This window comes from Alexandromys fortis, unplaced genomic scaffold, assembly GCF_014885135.2.
Source record: "Alexandromys fortis isolate MF-2015 unplaced genomic scaffold, M_Fortis_MF-2015_v1.1 scaffold_83, whole genome shotgun sequence".
Lineage (NCBI taxonomy): Eukaryota > Metazoa > Chordata > Mammalia > Rodentia > Cricetidae > Alexandromys > Alexandromys fortis.
Window position 1 is genome coordinate 3,514,616 of NW_026068001.1, and position 26,477 is coordinate 3,541,092.

A 26,477-nucleotide genomic window follows, 5' to 3' on the forward strand; every position below is an offset into this window, starting at 1 on the left:
TTTTTCCTGTTTTTGTGAAAAGGTGTTATTAATTCTTAGCTGTACAAGATGAGAAATTGAAATGTGGATGTATCTTTTTCAAGCACACAACAATACGGAAGAGTGGTTGGTTTTTAGGACCTGAGGAGAACAGAACAGAGTATTGATGAGAGCACTTAGGTAGAGGGAAACTTACAGGCAAATTTGCCCTAGAGGAGAAAAGGAAGTTTGCATAGAATATCCATCAAAGGAACTTTCTCCTGTTGCGTCTTGTACAAAGGACCCAGCTTGTAGGATGATTTCATTTCTCCTCAAAAGAAAATCTCCACCTGGGCTAATTTTTCTTTTCTTCTAGGCCAGTTGAAGCTTGTTCAGAAGTGTTAGAGCTGTTGGCCTCCCCTGCGCTTTTTTTTTCCCTATGTGGGTGTGTAACACACTCTTTGAACATCAATAACAATGTTGCCTAGCACTGGTCTTGGCATGCCACAATATGTCTTTGGTTATTTCAGGGGGTGCCTTATCATTCTCCAAATAGTTCACTTTAATTTTCTGTCAGGGACGAATTATATGCCATATTAGAAGATGCTTGATGGTGGATGTATCAGGGAGACATTATAGGAAGATGTGTGCTCTGGAATGAAAAGAATGGAAGAAGTTACAATTTCTAAACTATGAACGCCTGAGAATCTTGGATTTGAGGTATCTAGAAGTGTCACTCTACTTAATGGAGTACTCACCTGGCAACGCTCCCTGAACCAGGGTGAGGCTAAGCAAGAACCCTAGTCACTTATTTATTATAATGTTTGGGAAAGGTCCTGATACATCAGAATGGTTATTCAATAAATATAGTTTTAAATATAACCATTGGATCAATAAATTTTTGTTCATATGAGAGAACAGACAGTATGTAGGAGATATTCACAAAGGTGGATAACAATAGGCCATAAAGAGATGGTGGGTATGAACATGCAGGGTGATAGGTGATTGTGTGTGGCAGTCTTATTGGCCTAGATTTTTAGGCAATATCGTCCTTCTTATGACCGTCTTGCATATTAGAACTGTTTTTAAATATGGTCAACATAGAAGAAATAAGCCTATGTGTAGAATATGGTTGTGACAAGACAGTAGGCAGCTTGTGTGGGCATACTAGAGAAAACACTTCAGATAAGCAGGAGTTGATCGCATAGTTGCAGCTTCGTTGAGTTGCCATACGTGGGATTGCCATAAACACTAATAGACTCATGAGAAAATAATCCATCATGAAGGAAAGCCAACCAGCCCAAGAAAGAATAGTAGTGCCCTGTGAACACAAGGCAATTGGCCATTCATTCAGCTTTTTATTAAGCTAAATAATGTACAAAAAGATTATTCTTCACAGTGTACAAAAAGATTATTCCACAACAATACCCTCAGGAGGTAGAGATGGGATCCCCAGGGCAAGCTAGCTAGCTAGACTAGCCCCAACAGTGAGTTCTTTCTTCAGTGAGAGATTCTGACTTAGAATTTAAAGTGGTGAATGTTCCAGGAAAAAAAAAAACATACATCAACCTCTCACCTCTATGTACATGTGTACAAGCACCCACAAACACATGTGAACATGAATACATATGCCACACACATATACATGCGCAAAGGAGGAAACATAAACAGGCATTCTACTGTGCTGATTGAAAGAGGAATTATCAGTGGAGACTCCTAGCTTATATCATATTTCTTTCTTTGCATATCTATATCGGTTTTCCTGTCTATTGAAAGGGAAGTTGGTATACTGCATCTTATCCCAAGTGAGCATCAACAGTCATGATAAGATTACAGTATCATCTGTTTGGTCCTTTGCTGAACTAAGAGAACATAGACTTTCTCTTTGTGGCGTTTCTGTCCCAAGCCATAACCCAAAGGAAATATTAGTTATCATAAACTGGAGGACATTTTCCCCCTGATAATGAGGTTTATCCTCTCAATATCAAGTCAGGTCAGGAAAACAAAAAGATGGAAGAGTATTCCAAATTACAGGAGAATAATGATGCAGAAATCTAAGAGCCATGTGTGATGTTGGATCAGATTCTGGGCAAGAGGACATTATTGGGAGAGTCAACAAGATTTGAATTTTACATAATGTTAGGGCCCATCTTGGGCCTCTCCTTTCTCACAGGGCCTAGAAAAATAAGCCTAAGGAGGTAAAAACCAAAATTAACTAAAACATTGTGTGCTATTCTTAGAGACTCAAGCTCCGGGTAACACCACAGAGTGTCCCCATTGTTTGCCACTTATCGCTAACAGCAGGTGCTCTAACCACTGACCTTGCAACTACTCCAGCTAAACTTAGCTGCCGAGCTGCCCAGTCACTCCTTCCCTTCCCTCTTCCCCCTGCCCAATTCCTCACTGGAGGAGTATTTAAGACAAAAGCTTGCTTCAATAAACGAGACCTTGACAACAGAATTTTGCTTGGTCACATTTCTCTCTCCTGCCCATGATTCTTTCAAGTAGTGCCCCTTCAGGATTCTGAAATAACTGGACCTGCTGGACGGGTCAATATAAGATAATGGTATTATTCTAATTTTCTTGTTTTTGACTGTGACACTCCAGTCAAGTAAGAGACTATCATTGTTTTTAGGAGATAGTGCTGAAATATTCAGGGACAAAGACATGTTTTATCTACAGGTTTACAATAGGAAAGTTCCAATATAGACAGTATGGTAAAACCAGTGTACAAAGAGACAAAACAGTTGAATTTGGAAGAAGTATAAATGGGAATTAGTTATAATATTTTCTAATGAGTGGTCCTGTGCTTCTAGGCAAATGCTACACATTGAACTACATCGCTAGTCTGGTTTTTGTTTTATTTTGTTTTTGTTTGCTTGTTTTTTTTAATGCATTTTTACTTTTATTTTGAGATAAGGGCTCTATAAATAGCCCAGGCTGGCCTCGAACTCCCTTGAACTTGTGCTCCTTCTGCCTTGGCTTCCCAAGTAGCTGGCATCACAAGCCTGTGTCACCAAGCTGAGCGTCTATTGTTGAAGCTTTTCTAGTACATTAAAATTAGTTCATATTTCTGAGATACCATCTTTCGCCTGTCAGAATGACTAAGATCAAAAACACTGGTGACAGCTTAGGTTGGTGAGGATTTGGAGTAAGGGGAATGATGTGGGAGTGTCATATATCAGTCTGTTGATTTCATTGGTTAAGCAGTAAAGAAACTCCTTGGCCCTGATAGGTTAAAACATAGGTGGGAGGAGTAAACAGAATAGGATGCTGGGAGGAAGAGGAAGTGAGCTCAGACTCGAAAGCTCTGCTCTCTGGAGCAGAGGCCCTGCTTCGCTCTCCTGGGCATACGCGATGAAGCTCCGACCCAGGATGGACGTAGGTTAGAATCTTCCCGGTAAGCGCACCTTGGGGTGCTTACACACATTATTAGAAATGGGCTAGTCCAGGTGAGAGAATTAGCCTAGAAGAGGCTAGATAGAAATGGGCCAAGCAGTGTTTAAATGAATACAGTTTGTGTGTTGTTATTTCAGGCATGAGCTAGCAGGCGGCTGGGGTGCTGGGGACGCAGCCCCGCCGCACTTATTACTACAGGGGAACACTCCTCCACTGTTAGTGGGAGTCAAACTTGTATAGCCACTTTAGAAATTGGTATGGTGGTTTCTTAGAAAATTCGGAATCAATTTACCGCAAGACCCAGCTATACCAATTTTAGGCATATACTCAAAGGATTAGCAATCATACCACAAAGACACTGGCTCAATTATGCTCATAGCAGCATTATTTGTAATAGGTAGAACCTGGAAACAACCTACATACCCCTCAACCAAAGAATGGATAAGGAAAACATGGTACACTTACACAATGGACTATTACTCAGCTGTAAAAATGATGACCTCATGAAATTTGCAGGCAAATAAAACGAACTAGAAAAAATCATTCTGAGTGAGGTAACCCAGACACAGAAAGATGGTACATACTCACTCATATGTGGTTATTAAAAGTAAAGGATAGGATAACCGACTTATAATCCATAGCCCCAGAGAGGCTACATAACAAGGAAGGCCCAAAGAAGGATGCATGGATTTTCCTGGGAGGAGAAAGTAAAAAGATTTCCCTGGGTAAACTGGGGGTGGGGTTTGGGAGGGATGGAGGGATAGGAACAAGAGGGAGTGGGTTGGGTGGGCTGAGTGCAGGAGGTGGGTTGGAGGCAGGATAAAGGAATAACAAAAGAGACATCTTGATAGGGGCCCCATTTTGGGGTTACGGAAACCCCTGGTGCCAGTGAACCCCCAAGAACCCACAAGGATGACCCCAACTAAGACTCCTAGACATGGTAGAAAGGGTGCCTGACCTACTGTAAACAGATTGGGGACTATCCTAATTGCCATCAATGAGGCAATAAAGAGATACTTTATCCAGTAACTGATGGAAGCAGAGACAAGCACTGGAACCACAGACAAGCACTGTGCTTAGCTTCAAGAGTCTTGTGGAAGAAAGGGAGGAGGGATTGTGCGAGCCAGGGGGTCATGATAGGGGAACAGACAGAGACAGTTGACCTGAGCTCATGGGAGAACATGGATGCTAAACCAACAGTCATGGGGCCTAAATGGGACTGATTTAGGCCCTCTGCATGTATGTGACCATCTTGTAGCCTGGTCTCTTTGTAAGGCTTTTAACGTTCAGATCAGAACCTCTCCCTGGCACTAGCTGGCTTTTGTTAACCTGTTCCCCCATGCTGGACTATCTGGCCCCTCCTCGAGGTAAGGGGAGGAGCTTGGTCCTGCCTTAACTTGATGGGCCACGCTTTGTGCAAGCCCTTGGGAGTCCTGTCCCTTACTGAAGGGAGATGAGAAAGAATGGATGGGAGAGGGGTAGATGAGAAAGGGGAGGAAACTGCTTGGTATGTAAAATAAATGAAAATAAGTTATTTAAATAAAAAAGAATAACAAAAAGGAGGTATTTTTAGGAAGCGTTTAGGAGAAGCTGGCCTTGGTGACATACACCTATAGCCTCAACACTCAGGAGGCAGGAGCAGAAAGACTACCAGTTAGAGGCCATCAGGAACTACATGGTGAAACTGTCTCAAAACAAAACATCTCCAAACAAAAGAAGAGATTTAGGTCACTCGCTGCTTATTGTTGGTAGTTAGTAAAACGTTGAAAACAGTCATTGTCATCAGGAGATGACAGTAGATGGGAAACTGATTTATGTTCTAATCACGGAAGGCACATAAGATGAAGTCCATCCGATGGATGTGTCAACATGTAAAGATCTCAAATATAAATCCCATAGCTGAAAAGAACAGGGGCTGGGTTACTCAGTGGTTTGACCCCATGCCCATGGCAAATAGCGTGTGTGGGAGGCAAGAAAAAATGTAAGCGCTATAAACACAGAAAATAAAGATGGAGATGGCTGAAGAACAATCTCTGTCTTTGAAGAATTTTCAGGCATTTAAAGAAAATTCAAGTAAACACATGATTACAAAGCAGGAGGAGGAAGGCGCAATTAGTGAGTATTATGCTTAATGCAGACGGAGGAGGGGTGGAAGGGAGCTGAGGGAACATTCATTTCCCAGCAATGGCAAAACCTGTGTCTCTCTCTCACAGTAAATCAAGTCCCAGAAGACAAGAACGGTTTACCTCAATAAAGCATAGGAAGAAAGGCATGCTGCTAGAAGGTGGTGTGATTTCCACCACCAGAGCCTGCCTGGTAAAAACAGCTTGAGGTTTCTCGGAGCTGGGCAGAGGAAGGGCCAGGCAAAGCAGTAGAAGAAACACGAAAAGTCAGCCAACAAGAGCTCTAGACCTAGCCAGGGAGTTTGATGGCCTGAGGGGGGAAGGCAAGGCAGCTTCCTGAAGAAGAGTGTAACAACTACATTTTGAAATCCACAAATGAAGGCCCTGCAAACAGGATCGGTTGTTCCCACTGCCACTTCTAAGGGAGAGAATAAGGCCATCCATAATTGGGGTTAGGGCATCTCAACAGAATGAGGAGGAGCAATAAACATAGCGGAGTGTACAGACAGCAGAGATGTGACTAATTAACTGTAGGTTTTCATCATGTGCATCTGGAAGCATGATGGAACAGTCTTGAATTTGTTTGTTTGTGGGGGGCATAATCTCCCAGTGTTGCCCAGGTTGACTTGGGTTACTCAGGTAATCATTTTATCTTTACCTCCTGAGTGCTAGGATTACAGGTGCAAGACACCATGCCAGGTTAGAGTCTCATTTTATGCTCCTTGACCCTCCCCCTACCACTACTGATTGGCCCTTACATTTCCCACACTTAGTTCATATATAAAATGATCAAGAGGAAGGATTGAAGGCCATGGTTACCGCTGGAATGGGTTTCCCTGTAGGTTGTGAATGATTTTAGGTTTATCTCGAAAGTTTTAATTACAAAATAAGGTTGATGTAAATGCAACACAGCTCTGTGAGCTCACTGGTGTCCGTCGAATTTCTGTACTTTTCTGGGCATTTAAACTAAATTTAATAACAAAATGGTATACAATTTTGTGGCAAGAATTCTCATGGGAGAATATGAGCTCCAGAAAAAAGGAGTGAAAGCCAGAAGCGATGTGGGTGGAAACAGCAGTTCACTGTTTGGGCAGGGAGACCAGTGAGGTCTGGATTAGGCTGCTAGTATGGGTGGGCTGGGCAGTGAGACCAGGGACAGGAGGGGCCCTGCGGGCTCGGCCCCGCCTCCGCCTCTGGCCTCTGCTTCGTCCCACCCCCTCCCAGGCCTTGGTTCTGCCCTAAGCCCCGCCCTAAGCCCCCTACCCTACCCCGCCCATCTTAGCCCCTCCTCCCTCAGTGACGCCACCTCCGGTCTCCAGGGAACGCTGGGGGCAAACAAGCGGCGGTCGAGGCTGTAACCTGTCCACCTCTCTGTGGTCGGATTTTCAATCCTCATCGGACGCTGACAGGCATGGCTCTGCCGCTTCTGCCTGGCAACAGCTTTAACCGCAATGTGAGTAGGCAGGATGCCCGAGGTCCTGGCCAGATCCTGGGGTTCAGACAGGATCCAGGAGTGTTTATCTCCCTAGTTCGTACGGAGAGCTAGCTCCTTCCCTTTTTTCCTGTGTGCTGAGGACACCCAAATCCAAACTTCATGGTCCCTCCCCTCCTTTCTCTTAACAGTGCATCTGAATGTTTTCCTTCGATGACATCTAAGTACAGGTAGCAGGGCCATCCAAAGTAGCTGGTGATGGTGATGCTAAAATAACCAGGGACTGTTGAATGTGTGTCCAGTGCTGTGCTAGAATCGCCGTGGGTGTTCCCAACAGCCACTTGAATTAGATACTCATTTTGTTCTCATTTAGAGTAGAGAAAACTGAGGCCCAAAGCTGGTCTTCGTGGTGATACTAGTTTTCTTTCAGGCAACTGGTCTTTACAGCCAATGAGTATAATTATTATCTTTAGTACTCTGGGTGGAAAAAAAACCATAAAATTTGTTATTAAATAGAAGAATCCACCAGGAGGCATGGCAGATAGGGAAGCCTTCCATTTGCCTATAAAGTTTATTGTCACACTATGGAGACAGGCACCTAAACCCAGAGTACAGGATGAAAGTACAAACACACACAAAACAAAACAAACAACCCTCCAAACATCATAACCCTCCTAGAACATTAAAGAACTGGGCAATAAGTAGCAGTGTATGTAACAGGAGGAAAACTAGTCAGGCTTTTGTTTCTAGGAGTTTCTGCCCTTTACTTGGGTTTGCCAGTGTCTTTATCAGAAGGCAGTAAAAGCGGATGAAAAGGAGTGACATGGAGCCCATCGAGGTGTTTGTAAACCTCTGATCGAAGTTTACAAAGCATTCAGTGCACCCAATTGACTACACATTCTGAGCAGTGTCTGTATCTCAGTTGCTGGCCCTAGAGTAGCAGTATTTGTAGATTTTTCCATCTGAGATTGATTTTTAACCCTCACACCAGTCAATTCAACTTCGAGCGCTGCTTTGTGCATTTCATTTCTTGGCTGATGGAGGTTAAGAGTCTGGCCTCTGAAGCATAACATTACTGTTTGGTAAGATTAAGTCAGCCAAATAAGAAAGGCTCCAAGAATGAGGGCATAAAAAAGATTCCAGAAATAAAGAAGCATGCTATGCAAAAGTAATTTTAATAAAAAATGTAAGCAGAGCCTTCAGCTTTTGGCTCTGCTATGCTTCTGATTCCTGATGCCCACTGCCTGCAGAAGTATCTCAGTTCTCACATGCAGTGATTAAGGGTGGGAAGGAAAAAAGAGTGTTTGGATGAGATATTTTAAAATCAGCAACATAGTACAGAGTGTACTTTGCTTTTTAAAAAGATTTCATTGGGAAGACTAACACATGCAGAACAATGCATAGTGGGTGTTCCTGAGCTGATGGTCATGAGCTGCACATCACGGAATGCAGTGCTAGCACTAGCTCTACACTGAAAGCGACCCCCTTGACTGGGGTTGCCATTTTCAATGTTCTGGATATTGCCTGAGGCCTAGTTATACTAAAATGGTACTTGTTGTTTAGAAATCAAATTTTAACTGAGCATTTTGTATTTTATGTGGAATTATATGACCCTTTCCTCCCTCTTAATCTTCTGCCATTCTCTACACATAATCACTACTTTGACTTTTGTCACTTTAAACAATAAAATAAGATTTATTTTTGACTTTTTGGCTTTCACCTGAACCTTTTGTATGTGGAAATGTTCTGTGATTTTTGTTTTGTGACGTCTTTGGTTCAGCAATATGTTTGTGAGATTGTCCATGTGGCTAATGTTCCATTGTATGCATATGCCATGTATTTAGATTCCTTTGTATATTTTACTGTTGATAGATAGCTCCTTTGGGGCTTTTACAAATACTCTTGCTATGATTCTCTTGTTCATTTCTTTCAGTATGATTACTGGAGTGTATGACACCGGTATGGGAACTTTAGTGGACTCTGCACAGCAATAATTTTCATTTCCACAAGCATTTTTATTTATGTTTTTTAACCTCTAAATGTTTGTATTGTTTAGTTTTTAATTTTACATATTTTTGTCAGATGATGTACTGCAATTCTTTGCAGTCTTAAAAATTTATTTTTAATTTTTATTTACATGTAAACGTGTGTGTTTAGCATGTGTGTTTATGTGTCTGTAGAAGGCAGATGAGGACACTGGACACCCTGGAGATGGAGTTAAAGGAGAACTGTGAGTTGTTGTGATTTCAGGAACCAACTTGGGTCCTCTGGAAGAGCAGCAACCACTCTTAACCACTGAGACATCTCTCCAGCCAACCCCATCCCCACTTTGGTTGTTTTAATCTGTACTTCCCTGACTTCTTAGTGAAGTTGAACATTAATTTTTATATGCCTTTAATTCCTGATTTAGAGGCAGAAGCAGGTGGATCTCTGTGAGTTTAAGGCCACCCTGGTCTACATAGTGAGTTCCAGGACAGTCTGATCTACTTAGTGGCTCAAGAACAGCCAGGGCTACAGACCCTATCTCAAAAAAAAAATGCAGTAAAATGGTCACTTCTTAAGAATGTTGACACACCTGACTTTCATATAAATTCTCAACTGGTCATATGGTGTATATATATTTAACTTGATAAGAAATTGAATGCCTCCTCTGAGACAGGGTCTTATGTATCCCAGGTTGGACTCAGTTGGAATTTACTATTTAGCCAAAAAAGAACTTGAACTCATCATCTTCCTGCCTCCTTTTCTCTAGCACATTGAGAGGCCTGTGTTTGGTGGCCCATTTCCATTTTGCATTGGCAGCAGTAATGAATAAAAATTCAAGTTGTTCAGAGCATTTGATGTTGTCAATGTTTTGGATTTTAGCCTTTTTAATAGACATGTAGTATATCTCATTTTAATTTTAATTTCCCTAATGTCTGGGATGTTGATAGACTCTTAGCCATTTGTAATCTCCTTTGAAAACTATCCATTGGTCTTCTACTTGTTTAAATCTGATTGTTACCTTTTGAGATATTAGTGTTGTTGTTAAATAAACATCTATTATTGCTATATGGGCTTCTAATATTTTCTCCCAATCTGTAGCTTGAAATTTATTGCTCTTAAATCAAGCTTAGGAAATATGCATATATTTTAAAGAAAAATTACAAGATACATTCAAACTGATATTTCCAATGCAAATTAAGGATTTTAGGATTTTTCTTTATCTTCTTTGATTTTATATTTATAGTTTACTTACATTGTCAACAATTAATTACTTGCTCGTCTCAGCATAAATATATATTCTTAGAATTTCTGACACAAATAACAATAGTTAATTGATTATTAACTATTTAGGTTTTTAACGGGTTCTTTGTAGTATAGCTTTCTCTGTTTTAAGGATATCTTTCACTAGTAATGTATTTCCAAATTACCAACTGAGTACTATATAGTAATTGAGTAAGGTAAGTAAATATGTAGTAATACTACATATTTGGGGCATGTAGTATTTGCCAATGGTTTGGCTTGAATCCAATACATTGCCTCTACTAAACAAGTGCTCCAAATGACTAGTTTTCAATTTTACTTATATAATTGCCATGAATAATTGCCATGAGTTGGGTTTTGTCCCATCTCCATATTCAATTAGCTTCATTATTTTCATTGTGCTTTGTATTCTTATTTTGTTGTTTCATTATAATATAAAATCATTGCATGGTTTCAAAGTCAAATTTATAAAATGAGACAGGGCTCATGACCTCACAACTTTGCTCCCTCCTTCTCTATAACTAGCCTTAAGAATCATTTTTCTCTCTTTCCACACCTCTTCTCCCCTTCCTTGTTTCTCTCTTTTCTTTTTTTGGTTCTGTCTCCCTCCAGTCTGTTTTTAAAACAACAATCTCTTAAAAGTATTTACTTTTTTCTCTTTACTAAATAAACAGTAACCTCTGCTTATGCTCTTAAATCTTTTTATTTCATTTTAATGGCATATCTTGAAAGTCACTTAATAGGATATAGAGCTAGGCCTCATTGCTTTTCACAACTATAGAGCGAACCCATTGTGTACACTTAACAATAGTTTATTCAGCCCATCCACTTAGTAGTTTCAGCTTTTTGCTATTACAAATGGTGCTATAATACATCACCAAAGTTAAGCTTTAAAAGAGGCCATCAGAAAACTGAAAAGGAAGTCAGCACATAGTATGGAGAAAATAATTTGCAAGCCGTGTAGCTGATAAGGACTTAGAAGGAGAATTTATTTGTTGTGCATGTATGCATGTGTGAGTGCACACACGCTACTGCCCATGTGTTGTTAGAGGACAATTTTCAGGGACTGGTTCTATCTTAAGTTAACCCATTTCTAGTAATGTATGTATTGCCACAAAGCTGTGGCCTACTGGTAAGGTTCTGGCATCTGTCTCCATATATGATGTGGGATTCCCTTCTATATGCTGTGACTATGTTTTTATTACCATTGGTTAATAAAAAAACTGCTTTGGCTTATGGCAGAGCAGAATATAACTAGGCAAGGAAAACTAAGCTGAATGCAGGGAGAAATAAGGCAGAGTCAGGGGAGATGCCATGTAGCTGCTGAAGGGGACAGATGCCAGAAGATATAAGAGCTAGTTAGAAATATGCCTAAGTCATTAACCACACAGTTTCTGTGTGATTATTCAGGTCTGGGCACCTGGGGAAGCAAAGTGCAGTCTCTGTTTACACACACACACACACACACACACACACACACACACACGCACATATATGCCTTCCAAACAATGTCAAGGGCTTTTTGGATTGTGGAAACCAGGATCAATAAAGGAGCTTATGAGTGATTGGGAAATCCCTCCAGGGGATAGGAGATTGACTGTGACTTAATTTTTATGGTATATTACTAAGTATAGAATCTGGTTCATTGACTAGTTCAGCAGCCTAGAGAAAGGAACTATTAAGGTATTTCAGTGTATGTCTTTCCATATTATGGACCATCTTAGATATTCTACTGTAGTGTACCTTCCTTTCAAACTTGAACTTGGCTTTTTTACTAAATTTCTCATCTATTGGTCCTCACACTGAGAACTGTCAGTCCTGATGGGAATATCTTCCTGCCTCTTCTTTGTCTGATCCATCTCATCCTCTGACCCCAGAGCAACAGCCAGTTATTCATAGAACCTCAACCCTACTACTTCAGCCCAACAATATTCAGTTGTGGCTAGGCAAGCTTTCCAAAGTAGAATGCTACATGAATGTAAACTCAGGTGCTGATATCACGTTACTGTGCAAGCTGGAGTCTGTTCCTTTCTGCGTGATTTTCTCCAGGGAAAGCTATAGTAATGAGACTGATCTAATAATGGTTTTGATACAGGAAGTGAGACAGTAAATCTTGGGGCAGATTTTGTCTCAGAACTAATCCAAAACACAACCAAACATCTCTCCACAAAAAGCAAACAAAGAACAGCAACAACAAAAAATAGTGTGCTGTCAATGGTGACATGGTGCCTTGAAAAGAATGCTTCAAAAGAGGAACATTGCTACGAAAGTCTACTCTTCTACCCCTCCTTTATACAAGCACAGTTTCTTCCTGGCTCTTTGCTGACTTGGGACTGACTTGATATAACCTGGTTGTGTAGTTGTGAATGTGTTGTGATGGAGGAGGTATGATAGAGGTGTTGGCAGTTGATTTTTCTAAAGAACAGAGCCAGGCTGCATACATGTAGGTAACAATCTGAATCATTATTGTTCATAAGTTTCCTCCCCCAGCCTTAAAGCTGAGATGTTACCTTCTCTGGGCAGCTGTCATGGTTCTTGGTTCCCTTTGTAGGAGGACTGCCCAGACCCTTCTAACTTATCCCAAGCTATCTGCACTATAATAAAAATAAGGTTCTTTTGATCCCTATCTACTGCCCTGACAAAGGCCAGGAACTCACATGGAGCTTTAATTAATTGCTCTTGAAATGTCTGTTGTTTATATAAAGTCATGTTACATGTGGACATTTATTTTATAGCACAAATGATTGTTTTGCATATTATTGCGGATATTAATTATGAATTTTTGCATATCATTTCTGTGCCTATATTATCCATAGTTAATGCTATAATTTTTAGTTTTTTTTTCAAGTGTCCGTATATGTGTAAGTATCACTTTTTATGTGCTCTTGTTGCAGAATTCTGCCCTCTGGTAATGGCATGGCCATTTTTGTCTTGAAATCAGAGAGGCACTGCTTACCAGCAGAGACCCTCAGAAGATCTGGTCTATTAACAGTTCTTCTTAATGAGGTGCAGGATGGGATGAGAGACCTACACGTGCAATTCCAACCATTCTAGCCTTCCTGATCCCCACAGCTGCATATAATCGTGCCTCCACAGTGCAGCTTGTGGCCTGAGGGAATGCTAGAGGACTGGATGTTTGGGAAATGAAGGCTGACTGTGGGAAAGCCTCCGCTCCAGGGATGCAGCTTCCATGGGGCGTTGCTCCTATCAGGGTGGGCCTTTTTGGAGATGCAGCTGCTCAGGAGTCACCATACTCTTATATGTAACCCCAACAAACTGATTGCTTCATCAAGATGGACTTAGACAGATAAATTTCTTTGGCCTGTCAGTGCCCTGTCCAGGAAAATAAATGTCTCTGTGTATCTCCCCAGGAAAAGTCTCATAAGAGCCCTTCACTAATTGCCAACTGGGTGTGTGCGTGACATATTTTAGCACTTGACCATATCAACATACAGATTATTGTAGACTTTTAGTATCAAACAACACAATTGAGGTATCTTTTATACAACTGCCAGGCACTGGCATTGTTGCCATTTATCATTCTTATAACATTGAAGGGCATATGCTATGTTTATTGACAAGAGACTCTCCGGGAGAGGCCTTGCCAGGCCATGGAACCTACATACACTTCAGCTTGCTGGGGATTGCTACCTCTGTATTTCCATTGGTGGTCTTCGACTTTGTCACTCGCAACACTTGTCGACTGAATCTGGCCCTCATCTTTCTCACCCCCTGGCATCTCTTGTGGATTCTCTGTCTGCATCACCAGACACAGTGGGAAGCAAGGTCTCACAGTTGAAATTGTGAGGAATTTCCCCTTTTTACTGTTGATAAGGACACGCTTTCGTTTTCTGTTTTGGTGAATGTAATTCTTAGGCTTCTATGGAAAACAGTGTCTTTCTTTTCTGAAGTAAAGAAGTTTTTCTGCCTTGCATTATTTACAAATAAGTAAAACAGGCCAATTAGCAAACCACTGTTCTGAATGTTCTCTTGCAGTAATCTTTATTTGGAAATATTGTACATAGCTTTTTTTTTTTTTTTACTGCTTTTCAAAGTTTTAAAGTAGTTAAAATAAACCTAATTTAAAATGTGACACAATTTTATGGATAGAAATTTCTCAGTTACTTGACACTTCATATGCATTTTGTGATGGAAAATAAACAAGGGAAAATGTATTTATATTGGGAAACCCCTTACTGTAAGAAAAATCAAAAATCATAACTTTGGCACATTTTTATTATTGTCTTTTGTATTCACAGTTGGGAAAGGAGAAGTTTCATAAATCCCAACACTGGGGCTTTTGTAACAATGTCAGGATGCTGGTGAGTGATGAGAAGCCTGGAATAGGTGGAGACCCGCTACCTGGACAAAAGATAAAGCCTAAAAACACTGTGTTTCCGAAAGGAGATGGAGCCGATGCACCATCCTGGGCAGCTTTTGATAAGCAGGTAAGTCACATGACATTGGAGAGACTTTCAAGTTTCACATGTGGATGTGAGAAAATAAGCTACACACACATATTATATATATAATATATATTATAATATATATTAAGGTTTTAATTTTGGCTTTTTATATATACTGCATTTGTGCATAATATTTCTACCAATTTATTTTTTGCAAGTTGATAAATAGAAATGTGTGCAATTGGCCCTCTGTGTCAGCAACCAACTTGCAATCCAAACTATTTGGCGTCGGGTACATCTGTGCTGAATATGTATAGATTTTTTGTTTGGTGTTATTCTCTCACCAATCTCCTTTGGTAACTGCTTACATAGCATTATATTGCACAAGGTATCATAGGTCATCCAGAGATAAGTTTGAATAACTAGAGTCTGTATGGAGGTTTTATGCCAATATTACACTATTTATGTAATGGACTCCAACATCCTTGTGAATCTCTGGAACACATTCTCTGCTGATAACAAATAATGATTCTATATTTAGGATGTAAAATATGTGGTTTTGAAATATATATATATATACACATGTGCAATGGCTGAATCAAGCAAATTAACATGTATCACTCCAGTATTTTCTGTGGTGAGCAGTTGTTTTTGTTTTTTATTTTGTTCCTAAAGACAAAGTATTACTATGTAGTTCCAACTGGCCTAGAACTAACCGTGTAGGCTAGATTGGCCTTGAACACCAGGTAGGCCAGGTTGGCCTGCCTTTACCTCCAAAGTGCTGGATCAGAGGTGTGAGCCACTATGCCCAGCTAAGAATACTTAAAATCTCCTCTTGATGTGCCATGGAACTTATTCTTTTCTGTCCAACTTTAATTTTGTATCCTTTAACCAAGGTTACTTCCTGGCTAGCCACACACACACACACACACACACACACACACACACACACACACACACATCTATGCTAAACAAAGAAATATTATCCTTTGTTGTTTCAGACAGGGTGTTTTTGTTGCAAGATATCAAACGCTTATTTTTCCCAACTAATACTTAATCAACCTTCACCCCATCTTTTTCTCTGTACAGGATAATCTATCTTTCTAGAGATGCTAAGGGTTAGGTCACTGTGTCTCTTTTGCCTAGTGAATTGGCATTAATTACTTTTGTATGTTCTAAATGTGGCATTAAATAGCAATTGAAAAAAATACTTTCTTTTGCTGCACGCTGATTGTGGTTCTCCACCCCTAAGTACCATAGTGTGAGATGATGAGAATTGTTTAGTAAATGGAAGAAATGCTGTATTAGGCAAGAGTCTGAAGTTTTGTTTCAGATGGGGATCTCATGGAGTCTAAGATGGCCTCAAAGTCATTTACATGGCCAAGACTGGCTTTGTACTCCTGATCCTCCTGCCTCTGTCCTCTGAGTGATGGGATTACATATTACATTACACCTGGCTTATGAATTTTTAATGTATATGTTTGCAAAGAATAGACACAGATATCCAACCAATAGTTGAGAAAGGAGAGGTCAGTTTTGTGTCTTCTATTTCTCTCTCGCTCGCTCTAATACTGGGCATTGAACCCAGGCTCTCAAACTTGTTAGGCAAGCAGTCTACCACTGACTAGAGCCCCAACCTTTTAGTATCTACAGCAGGGACAAAGATCAAAGAAAGAAATCCAAGGTGAGCAGTTATTTTCTATAGGGTGACATATGGACGTGCCATGTTTGCAACAATCCTCAATTATAGATTCATGTGTTGTTCTCTAAGAGGAATCTGTTATTTTTATCAGCCTTAGAAATTAAAAAGAAAACAGTTCAGGACCAGATAAAGAATTCAAATTACAGTATGCTCAATTTATCAGGTGATTTATTCAGTAGGTTTTAGCATGGGTTGGTTGACAATGTCCTGAATTATAGTAGAAGTGATACATTCCCAAGACATCTGTAATATGGTACATCAATTAAAGTACATATTATTCAAAGCCCAGGTCTAACAGACCACAGGGAAGCTTCTTTTCCTGGGAAAGTGACTCCATTTTCAACATGGGTCAATATTTCTTTACAAAACTGTTTTTCCATGTCTGGCTCTATGTTGGACTTAGAGCTTGAAAACAATTTCTGAACTTGGAGCAATTATGCATGGATTCCTGTAATTCTGCATTTTATAGAATATTTAATATGCAAGGACCAAAGAAAGATTTTATTTTTACTTTTTAAGTAAAAAAGAGATTTTTGATATTTTTAATTCACTATGGAAAAACTAATATTACATTCTCTTGCATGTAATTTTGAAAATTCACTGTTTCATTTTTCTCAATATTTAATATATGCCATTCAAGAAGACTTTGCAGCCCTTTAAGAACTTATAAAATTATGTAGACTATTTCATGAAGGTGAATTATATTAGCCTCAGACTGCTTAAGAAGATGAAGAGCTTGCTCATTTCAGATATGACTAAATGCAACATAATTCTTTTGCTTATTTTGTTGGTCAACATGAACTAAATATTCATTAAGCTTTAAATTAGACCCTAAGACTATGAGATATTATGTGCCCTGACAAGATTGTGAGCAACACGGCAGATTCTAATTAATACCCAGAACAAATCATAATGTGTTTCCTCCATTGGTGCTTCAGCAAAACAAGTCAACACCTGTTAATTATTTGGTTTCTTCAAATGAGACACTTTCAACTTGTAGCCAGCTTTCCCAATACCTCTAATCCCAGGGATGTATGTAAGGTTATACTTTCAAGTAATGCAAAATAAAAATGAAGGCGATTCTTTGAAGACCATATCCAAATGAGTATCCGTAGTAAATGTTACTGATGATCACCCAGTTCCACATTAGGGGGTGTGTTTCCATTTTTTAGCTTTGGTGACTGTCTTTCTAAGCAGCTCATACTTGTAATCCTCTCTGGAGATTTGCCCCTGGCTGATGGAAGTTGAAAAACCCATACATATTCCAGCCCTTCTTTAGACGCTGACAAGATTAACCAAAGTCAAGGGGCTATGCTTCGTTCCCTCAAGGCAAGAAAACTCTATGCAGTGATCCAGGCTCCCTTGGGCACCAGACCAGTGTTTAACCTGATCTGTGAATACATGCTTGTTTTGCTTATTTCCCTTTCCTCTGCTACTGCTGTCGTTTTCTTACAAAATTCTCTCAAGATAAATCATGTGTGCCTACCCTGTTTCGGGCTCCACTTTTGTCAGTCTCAGCCTAGGATAATATTACAGTTTATATCTGTGATTCTAAAAGTGATGATTAAAATACTCTGGTTAGATAACCATCACCTGACTAACAGAGAAAGTTATATTTGCAGTCACCCAAAATAGCCAGTATGTGCTATCCTGCATGGTCTTTGCAGTGAACACATCTTGCCAGTCACCCTTCATTCATTTGCACATATTTTTTTCCAGGTGGACTATCAGCTTTATTCAGGCTGGAAATGTGCCTATTTAAAACTGCTCATTTCCCAGCTTCTTGTAGCTAGGGCTGTCTATGCAATTCACTTCCAGTTAATGATATATATTATACTTTGGCTAATGATATGTGTTAAGCTTTATTGGGTGGGCTCCTTGGACAGTTATGTTTTCTAACGTAAAAAGTCAGGTTCAGCTGGAGTGATTTTCCTGTTTATCCTCTATTTTCTTCTCTGTAATTAGTACATAATTCTTCAGCTCTGGTAGCCATCCTCTGAACACAGTAGAGATAAATGGGCCCTTCATCCCTTTGGGCACAATAGAGATACCACTTCAGGCCCAGGCTGACTTTCTCTAGACTTCTTACGTGCGAAAAATCAGCTTCTATTTCAGGAGTTCTCAGTCTATACAGGCATTTGGAAATGTGGTGGAGGTGTTCTGGTTTGCCACAAAGCTTAAGGAATAAGGTTGGATTAGGGCAAGGTGAAAGAGCTACTTGTCTTGGGTTCTCCATTGAAGGGAAGCTCCAAATTTAGCAATCATGCTTGACAGCATTTGTTATAGAGTATTTAAGTTATTGCAAAAATGTCATGTTTAACAAAGTAACATTTTAAAATGATGATAGGATCAGTAACTGTGCCATGTGATTTACACTAAGCCTGAGGTGAAAGGCTTAGCAGTATTGATTTTCCCCCTAATCTTTAGAATTTTGGTATTTTGTTCAGCAGTATTTTCTTTGAGACAGGGTTTCTCTGTGTAACAGTCCTAGTTGTCCTGGAACTAGCTCTGTAGACCAGACTGGCCTTGAACTCACAGAGAGTGCTGGGATTAAAGGCATGTGCCAACACCCCCCAGCTTCATTAGGATTTTTTTATTTTAATTTTGATGTTTTAAACTGCCTTATTCATAGACTAGTACTTACTGGGAGGGGAGGTCTGCAGCCAGTGACTATCTGGATGCCAAAGGAGCATTGCACATCTTTGTCATGTGAACCAGGCAACCCTATGCTGCATAGAATCACTCGACCTAAAATGCCAGTCATGCTTCTGTTGAGAAAGTATTCTTTGCTTAAAACTGTTAGCACTGCGATGAGTGATATAAATAGCTAAAACAATTTTGTTTGCTGTTTTCCACCTCTGAAATGGCTGTTGATGTCATTGACCTCAACTAAGGAATAGAAGGCCATCATAGGCCAAGTTAAAAGACTACTCCGGAGTCATGATGGAACACAGAACATGAACACAGCTAAGCCCGATGGCTCAGACATACAATTCCAGACACTCAGGTGGCTAAGGCAGGAAGACAATAAGTTCAAGGCCTGAGAAAGAAATGGAGTGAACTCAAGGCCAGCTTGGGCAACTTCCTGAGACCCTGTATCAAAATGAAAAAAAGAAAAGAAAAACAAACAAATGCAAACTAAAGCTAGGAATGGAGCTCAGTAGCAGAATACTCTTATAGTATGGGTGAGACCCTAGGTTTAATCCCCGGTATGAGAAACAAAACAAAACAAAACAGAAAGAGAATGGTGTTCCAACTATAAAATGCACCATTCATTCTTAATGGTTCCCAGCTATCACCCTAGTACCTTCATTAAGAGGAAATGGAGATAATTGTAGTCAAAATGCAAATAGAAAGTCATATTCACAAGAAGTACAGTAGGAGCTAGGATCTGAGATTGAGAGTTAGAGGTGCTAGTTCTAGTAATATGGACCATCAATTCTCTGTGTCCTGTAGCTTAGTCACTTTACCTCTCTGAGCATCAGTTGCCTTGATTTCATGTGACTTAGGGCTTGACTACATGATTTTTTTCTGGCCACCAAGAATGATTGTTTATCCTAGAACTGGGCCTAGGGTTTTAATTACCTCAGGCTGAGATTTGGTATTTAGCAGTTTGTGATATGCAATAGTTGGTCACTCTTATACATAATCTATGGTTAGTTACTTTTATAAAAAGTCAAAATATTTAGAAATGTGTTGAAGACTAAATGTTTTTATGACTTTGATCTGAATGTTAAGCACCATTTACACAGACTCTACAATTATGCACTCATTTCTCTTCATTTTTCAATGGCAGATAGTTAGCATAATTTGTTTGGTATTTCATAAACGATTCTACTATAGAAAGTGTCAGGATAAAGGTTGATCTTATGGGGGTATACATGCATTTAAACGTACTATTTCATTATTTTCCATTTATTAAAACATAATTATGTTTAAAAATACTGACCACTGAATTAGAATTTTAATAACTTTGCATTAATTGACTTTGAGTTTATAGTGAGCTAATTATATAGTATTTTATGAATCTTTCTACTTTGGAGAATACAAAAATAATTCAGTCTCTTAGGTCACCTTGATTTTCTTTGTGTGCATGTGTATATACAAGAGCATGCATGCATGTGTGTGCACATCAGTGCACATGTGTGTGAAGGTCAGGGTCAACCTCCGGTATGGTTCCTCAGGATTGTTTTATGAAACAATCTCTCACTGGGATCTTGAGTTCACCAGGAAGATTTGGCCGGCTGGCCTTTGAGTTTCAGTACTCCCTGCCTCTGTCTCCGTCCAGTGTGTGCCACCATGCTGGCTTTTTATGCTGGAGATAGAATTCAGGTTCTCATTCCTAACAATCATTTTGTTCACTGAGCCCCTTGACCTAAAAAAGAGCAAGTTGGTTTCTTTCTTTTTCTTTTCAAGTTGGTTTCTTATGTACTGCTTCCTTAGCAGGTGTCAGAAAAGACAAAGTTAAGATTGGGACTTGTGTTGGGGACATCGTGGGAGGGGTTATATAAGACATTTGGTTCTGGATAAGATATTATCAGGAAGAGGAGTACTTTTCTGATTGGGCATCTTAGCGCATCTCGACAGAGAGAGAAGATTAGAGAGAGGCTATTGCTGTAACAAGACGAAAAGCAACTGTCACCCTATGAACTGGGAATGGGGAGGAGTTAGACATATTTTTTGGTATGGGATAGCATTCATTTTCTGTCTGTGTTCACCCATAGTTATGAGAATTGTCTTTTTTTTTCTTTATCCATCGTAGTCACAGAATGGCCATGTCTTGTGGTGTCAGCTGAAATTATTCTTATCCCCCAGAGGAGCACCAGACCAGCTGACAGTATTAGGTGGGGAAGCCTCAGAAGCTGATTTCCTTTTCTGGTCCAGTAAAAGTCAAAATTTTCTGCAGGGGAATTTAGGACTGCTTAACTACATTAAAATATCACACGATTAACAAAAACCAATGCATAGATTCAGATTGTAGAACCCCTGCCTAAAGTCAATTAGGTATCTATATTATAAAATATAACCACTATTCAATTTAAAGACAGTCATACTTTGAAAACTGTCAGGTACTATATCTTTAAGCTGTACCTTACATTGCAAATGGAAACCTTTCCATAGGTTTCTGTAATTTCTAAATTATCTAATTCCTGCCAGAAACATTTTATGAGACAAACATGTATAATTATAACAGCGTAATTGCATTACATTGCCATCTAATTTCCATGTTTTACTCAACAATTATATAAATCTTTAGCTATTTAGTTTCAGAATTCAAAAGGCTTGTCTAAAATCAAATATGTCAATTCTCAACTATATATTCTACATTTATCATTAAGAGCAAAGCACAAAATTACAGTCTTTAAATTTATGTTAAAATGAGAATTTCCAATTCCATTATACAATGAGGGTTTCTTTAATCTTCTTTTGAAATTCAGAAGGCATTTAATTAAAAAATATCCTGAAACCTGTGATAAATGTTTTTGGAATTAAAAGAATGAGATTTGTAAATGGGTATTTCACTGAAGAAGAGTTTGTTTTTCTGTCTATTTTTTTTATAACCTAGAATATAACTCCATGACAAAATTTCAAGACCTTCTCCAGAGGCCTATACTTACAAAAAGGTTTATTTTTATTTTCAGCTGTTTGTGGCGGGTACTGCATATGACTTCAGGTCCCCATAGAGGGGCCAGAAGGAGGTGTCAGATCCCACTGGAGCTTATAGTCAAGGTGGCTTAAAGCGTGAAATAGAGGTTCTACCAACCAAACTCGGGGCTTCCGGAAGAGTGTAGAGAGCAAGCTCTTAATCACTAGCCATCTCTCAAGTCCTGGTTTCTGTTTGGGTTTTTAAGCAAAAGGCCATGGCTTATTCTCATTAGCCCAAAGTTCTTATAAGTCTTCTAAGCTGAAATGTTAGTCACTACTAACATATCCCTATCAGAATGGCTAGAATATAAGAAAAATGACAATCAATTCCTGGTGTGGAACCACCATTTTAAAAGACAGTTTGGCAGCTCCTTAAATAGGCATATATTTACCACGTGACACAATAATTGCATTCCTACATACCTAAGTAAAATTAAAACAATATACAAAAACATTTGTATATATTTTATTTTTAATTTTTAATATTTATGTATGTGTTTGCCTGCCTATATGTATGTGTATTATGTACATTCCTGGCACTGTCAGAGGCCAGAAGAGAGCGTCAGAGTCTCTTATTACAGACAGTCATAAGTCCTCATGTTGGTGCTAGAAACTACACCCAGGTTCTCTGCAAGGGTGGCAAGAACTCTCATCTGCAGAGCCATTTTTTCCAGTACCCCAATATACTTTTTGCATGTGAATTGTAAAAATTTTGTGTATATGCGTGTGTATATATGTGGGAGTACATATGTTTGCGATAGTGAGTGCATGTGTGCATGTTCATTTGGAGTTTTAGGGCTTCATTCCCCAGGAGCCATCCACATGGTTTATTTTTGAGATAGGTGTTGAAATATGGAAGCGACGGGGCTGCGTCCCCAACACCCCGGCCGCTTGGCTAGCTTATGCCCGAAATAATAACACACAAACTGTATTCATTAAAAACTGCTTGGCCCACGAACTCTAGCCCTTACAGGCTAATTCTCGCACCTGGACTAGCCCATTTCTAATAATGCGTGTAAGCACCCCAAGGTGCGCTTACCGGGAAGATTCTAACCTACGTCCATCCTGGGGAGCTTCATGCGTCTGCCTCAGAGGGCAGAGCTATCGTGTCTATCCGGCAGAGCTGAGCATGGCGTCTCACCGGGAGCAGAGCAGAGTCTGACCTCACTTCCTCTTCCGCCCAGAATTCTATTCTGTTTACTCCTCCTACCTATGCTTTAACCTATCAGGGCCAGCCAAGCAGTTTCTTTATTGCTCAGCCAATGAAATCAACAGATTGATATGACACTCCCACATCAGATAGGGTCTGTCATTGAAACCTGGAGCTCACCTCTTTATCTAGACTGGTTGGCCAGTGAGCCCAAGGGATTTTCCTGGCACCACCTCCTCAGCTTTGGAATGACAAATGCTTTCTATGATATATATGTGTGTGTGTGTGTGTGTGTGTGTGTGTGTGTGTGTGTGTGTGTGTATGCTGGAGGTTGAACTCAGTTCTTCATGCTTGCACAGCAAGTACTTCAAAGACTGAGCCATTTCTGTAGCCTCCATTTGTGAATTTTTATAGCTGCATTATTCGCAATAGTCCCAACCAGGCAATAACCCAAATATCTATTTGCTTATATTGGATAAACAAAATTATTCAGCAATATAAACTAAAGAATGCTAAGACTTGGGTGAACCATAAAAACATACTAAATAAAAGGGACCAGATACAGAAGTCTTCATATTGTGTGAGTCCCCCTACATTAAATTCTAGAAAAGAAAATATATACGAAAAATCAAATCAGTCCTTGCTTGGGGCGTGCAGAGCACTTCAAGGGTGGTAAAAATGTTCTAATCTAGATTGTGCTAATCACTCTACAGCACTATAAACTTATAAAACACCATGACCCGTGTAATTCTAAGGGATAAATTTTATGGTGTAGAAATGGCAGTTTGATATATGGGTTTGTATTTTTGTCCCACAAGAAAATGCCATGTACTTGGAGGCTTAAAATCAGAATGTATTTTGTCTGCAGTTCTGGAGGTTGGAAGCTAGGTCAGCGTGGAGGTGAATTTGGAGTCCCTCAAGCTGTGGCTGCTACTGACAGACCTCCATCCTCCTGCTGCCTCTTAAGTGTCATCTGCTGTGCACATGGACTAAAAAAATTTTTGTAGCACAAAACCTTGCCATTAATTAACTTCCACTTTAGGCTGACGACTATTTTGCTCTGTTTATAGTGTATAGAAATTATGGCTGCTTCCCCTTCTGATTTTAAAGCAGCTGTAGGTTTATCTGAAACATTTCAAACTTACTGAAAACTTTTGATTTTCTATTTGAATATTGATAGAGGGAAACAGTGCAGATACTAACTGAGATTTCTAACCATATTGTTTTTAAAAGTACTTTTGAAATGATTTTGGACTCACAAGAAATAACAAAAATGATACAGGGAGTTCTAATGTGCCCTTTCTTCAGATTTCTCCAACAGTGACATTTTTTTTTCTAACCATAACAAAAAATGAAAACACATCAATTCCCTTAGATAGTTCATTGTGTCTTCTTCATTTAGTCCTCCTCCCAGACCTGGTATTTACAGAGGTCAGAATGCTTCCATTTTCATAGACCTGGAATTATCCATTTTGTGAGCCACCATGTTGATTCTAGGAATCAAACACAGGTCCTCTGCAAGAGCAATAAGGGTTCTCAACTGCCAAGTCATCTCTTTAGTCCCCTTTTTAAAAAATGTGTGGATGTTCTGCTTGTATGTGTATTTTTGTACCATTTATATGTCTGGTACCTGTTAAGTATTTTTTTTTTTTTTTTTTTTTTTTTTGCCTACAAACCTCTCTGCTGATGCAATAATCCCAATCAGAGCAAATCAGACCAAATTAGAAGATGCCCAGGTTTAATTGGTGCCAGCACTCCCCAGTGACCCCCAGGAAAACATGGAGAGGGGACCAGAAAACTGAAAGATCATGGAAAACTGGGAGACCACGTGTTCATTGGGGGGCAGTTTAAATAGCCTGTGGGAGTGGTCTTGACCCTCCCTGAGGAGGGGTCACCATTCGGTGGGCTTTCTTGGAGGTGGAGTTTGGACTGAGGCAACTCCCAGGGGAGGTGGCTCAAAATAGATGCCAGGGCCCTAGTGTGAAGCCCCCAGCTAAACATTTCAGACTCTTTGTATAAAGGGGTATTAGAGAGCTGAGGTTATGCTTTTAACCAAACATTCTAGGCTCTTTTTGGATAAAGGGGAGGGGCACCCACAGTACCCACAGAGACCAGAAGGTGTCACATCCCATGGAAGTGGAGTTACAGATCATTATGAGCTACCAGGTGGGAGCTGGGAACTGAACTTGGGGCCTCTGGAACAGACTCTTAACAGATGGACTATTTCTTCAGCTCCAAAGATTTATTTTTATTATTTTAAATTATGTATCTCTGTGTGGGTAGATGCACATGAGTGCAGGTGCCTGTGGAGGCCAGAAGAGGACATTAGATGCTGTGGAATTGGAGTTACAAGTTGTGAGCCATCTAATGTCAATTCTATGATCCAACATCTGCACAAGCAGTGCTCTTAATTGCTGAGCCATATCTCTATTCCCCTCCTCCTCCTTCTCTGAGTTCCTTCACTATTGCTTAGCTTTGCCTGTTCTTGTATTTCATATAAATGAAATCTTATTTTTTTGTCTATTATGGAGTCTGGAGTCTGACTTAGAAGATGGGAGCTATAATTTTGACAATATGTATACATTAAATTCACATGATAGTCTACCATGAAAGATTTCTTGGTATTTGTACAGTGATTTTTAGTCCTCTGAACTGATAACCTCATTTATAAACATGTAATTATGTTTCCCCTAAAATATATTGCTCTTATCTCCTTCAGAGTTTTTTTTTGAGGGGGCGATATTTGAAGGTGTCAAAACTGCCCATATCTTTCAATTTACTTTAATTTTGTTCTTCTATTTAACTTGTTTTGGCATTGGCTTTTGTTGTTGTTTTGATATTTGCTCTTTTGAGGTTTTTTTTTTTTGAGAGAGAGGTAGAAAATGCAAACAATAGGACATAAAGTTGAGTGGAGAGGGAGGTGGGGGGAATCTGAGAAGATTCAAGGGAGGGAAAAATCAAAATATATTGTATGAAAGCATTTTTAAATAAAAATGAAAAATACCTGTTTTGACTAGGCTAGTCAGTGTGCTGTTTTGTGTGACAATAGGTCTTTTGATAAAGAGTATTCTCTAGGGACACTTATCATTTTCTCTCCCTGCCTCTTTTCATAGAATTTTTTTATTGCATTATGTGTTTATAATTTTGCTTGCTATCCATCCCCTCTTATGCAATTCTGTTTTTCTTCCGTTATACATTCCTTCACCCCACTGTTCTCCCTCTACTTGCATATCCTATGTGTTACTTTCCTCACCCCTTGCTGTAACACCTCCTTGAAGTTGGACTTTGGTTTGTGAGAAGCCTGACATGGGCTGAGATCTGAATGTCAGTTCTCATGATTGAGCAGCAAACAATCTAAACCTCAGAGACATCTCACCAGCCCCAGGAAATCTTCCCACAGTAGTTTTGAACCTCT

At 39.6% G+C, this 26,477-nt stretch overlaps 1 protein-coding gene across 3 annotated transcripts in view; it reads left to right on the forward strand.

Annotated features, from left to right (window-relative positions):
• The first annotated feature begins 6,806 nt into the window (after positions 1-6,806).
• The window catches only part of Efhc2 (EF-hand domain containing 2), a 152,886-nt gene continuing 133,215 nt past the window's right edge, over positions 6,807-26,477 (forward strand). For all 3 annotated transcript variants that reach the window (XM_050160829.1, XM_050160830.1, XM_050160831.1), the window contains exons 1-2: positions 6,807-6,933; positions 14,418-14,606. In XM_050160829.1, the coding sequence (XP_050016786.1) occupies positions 6,892-6,933; positions 14,418-14,606 (231 nt within the window). In that variant the 5' untranslated portion in view covers positions 6,807-6,891. The remainder of the gene's footprint in view (positions 6,934-14,417; positions 14,607-26,477) is intronic.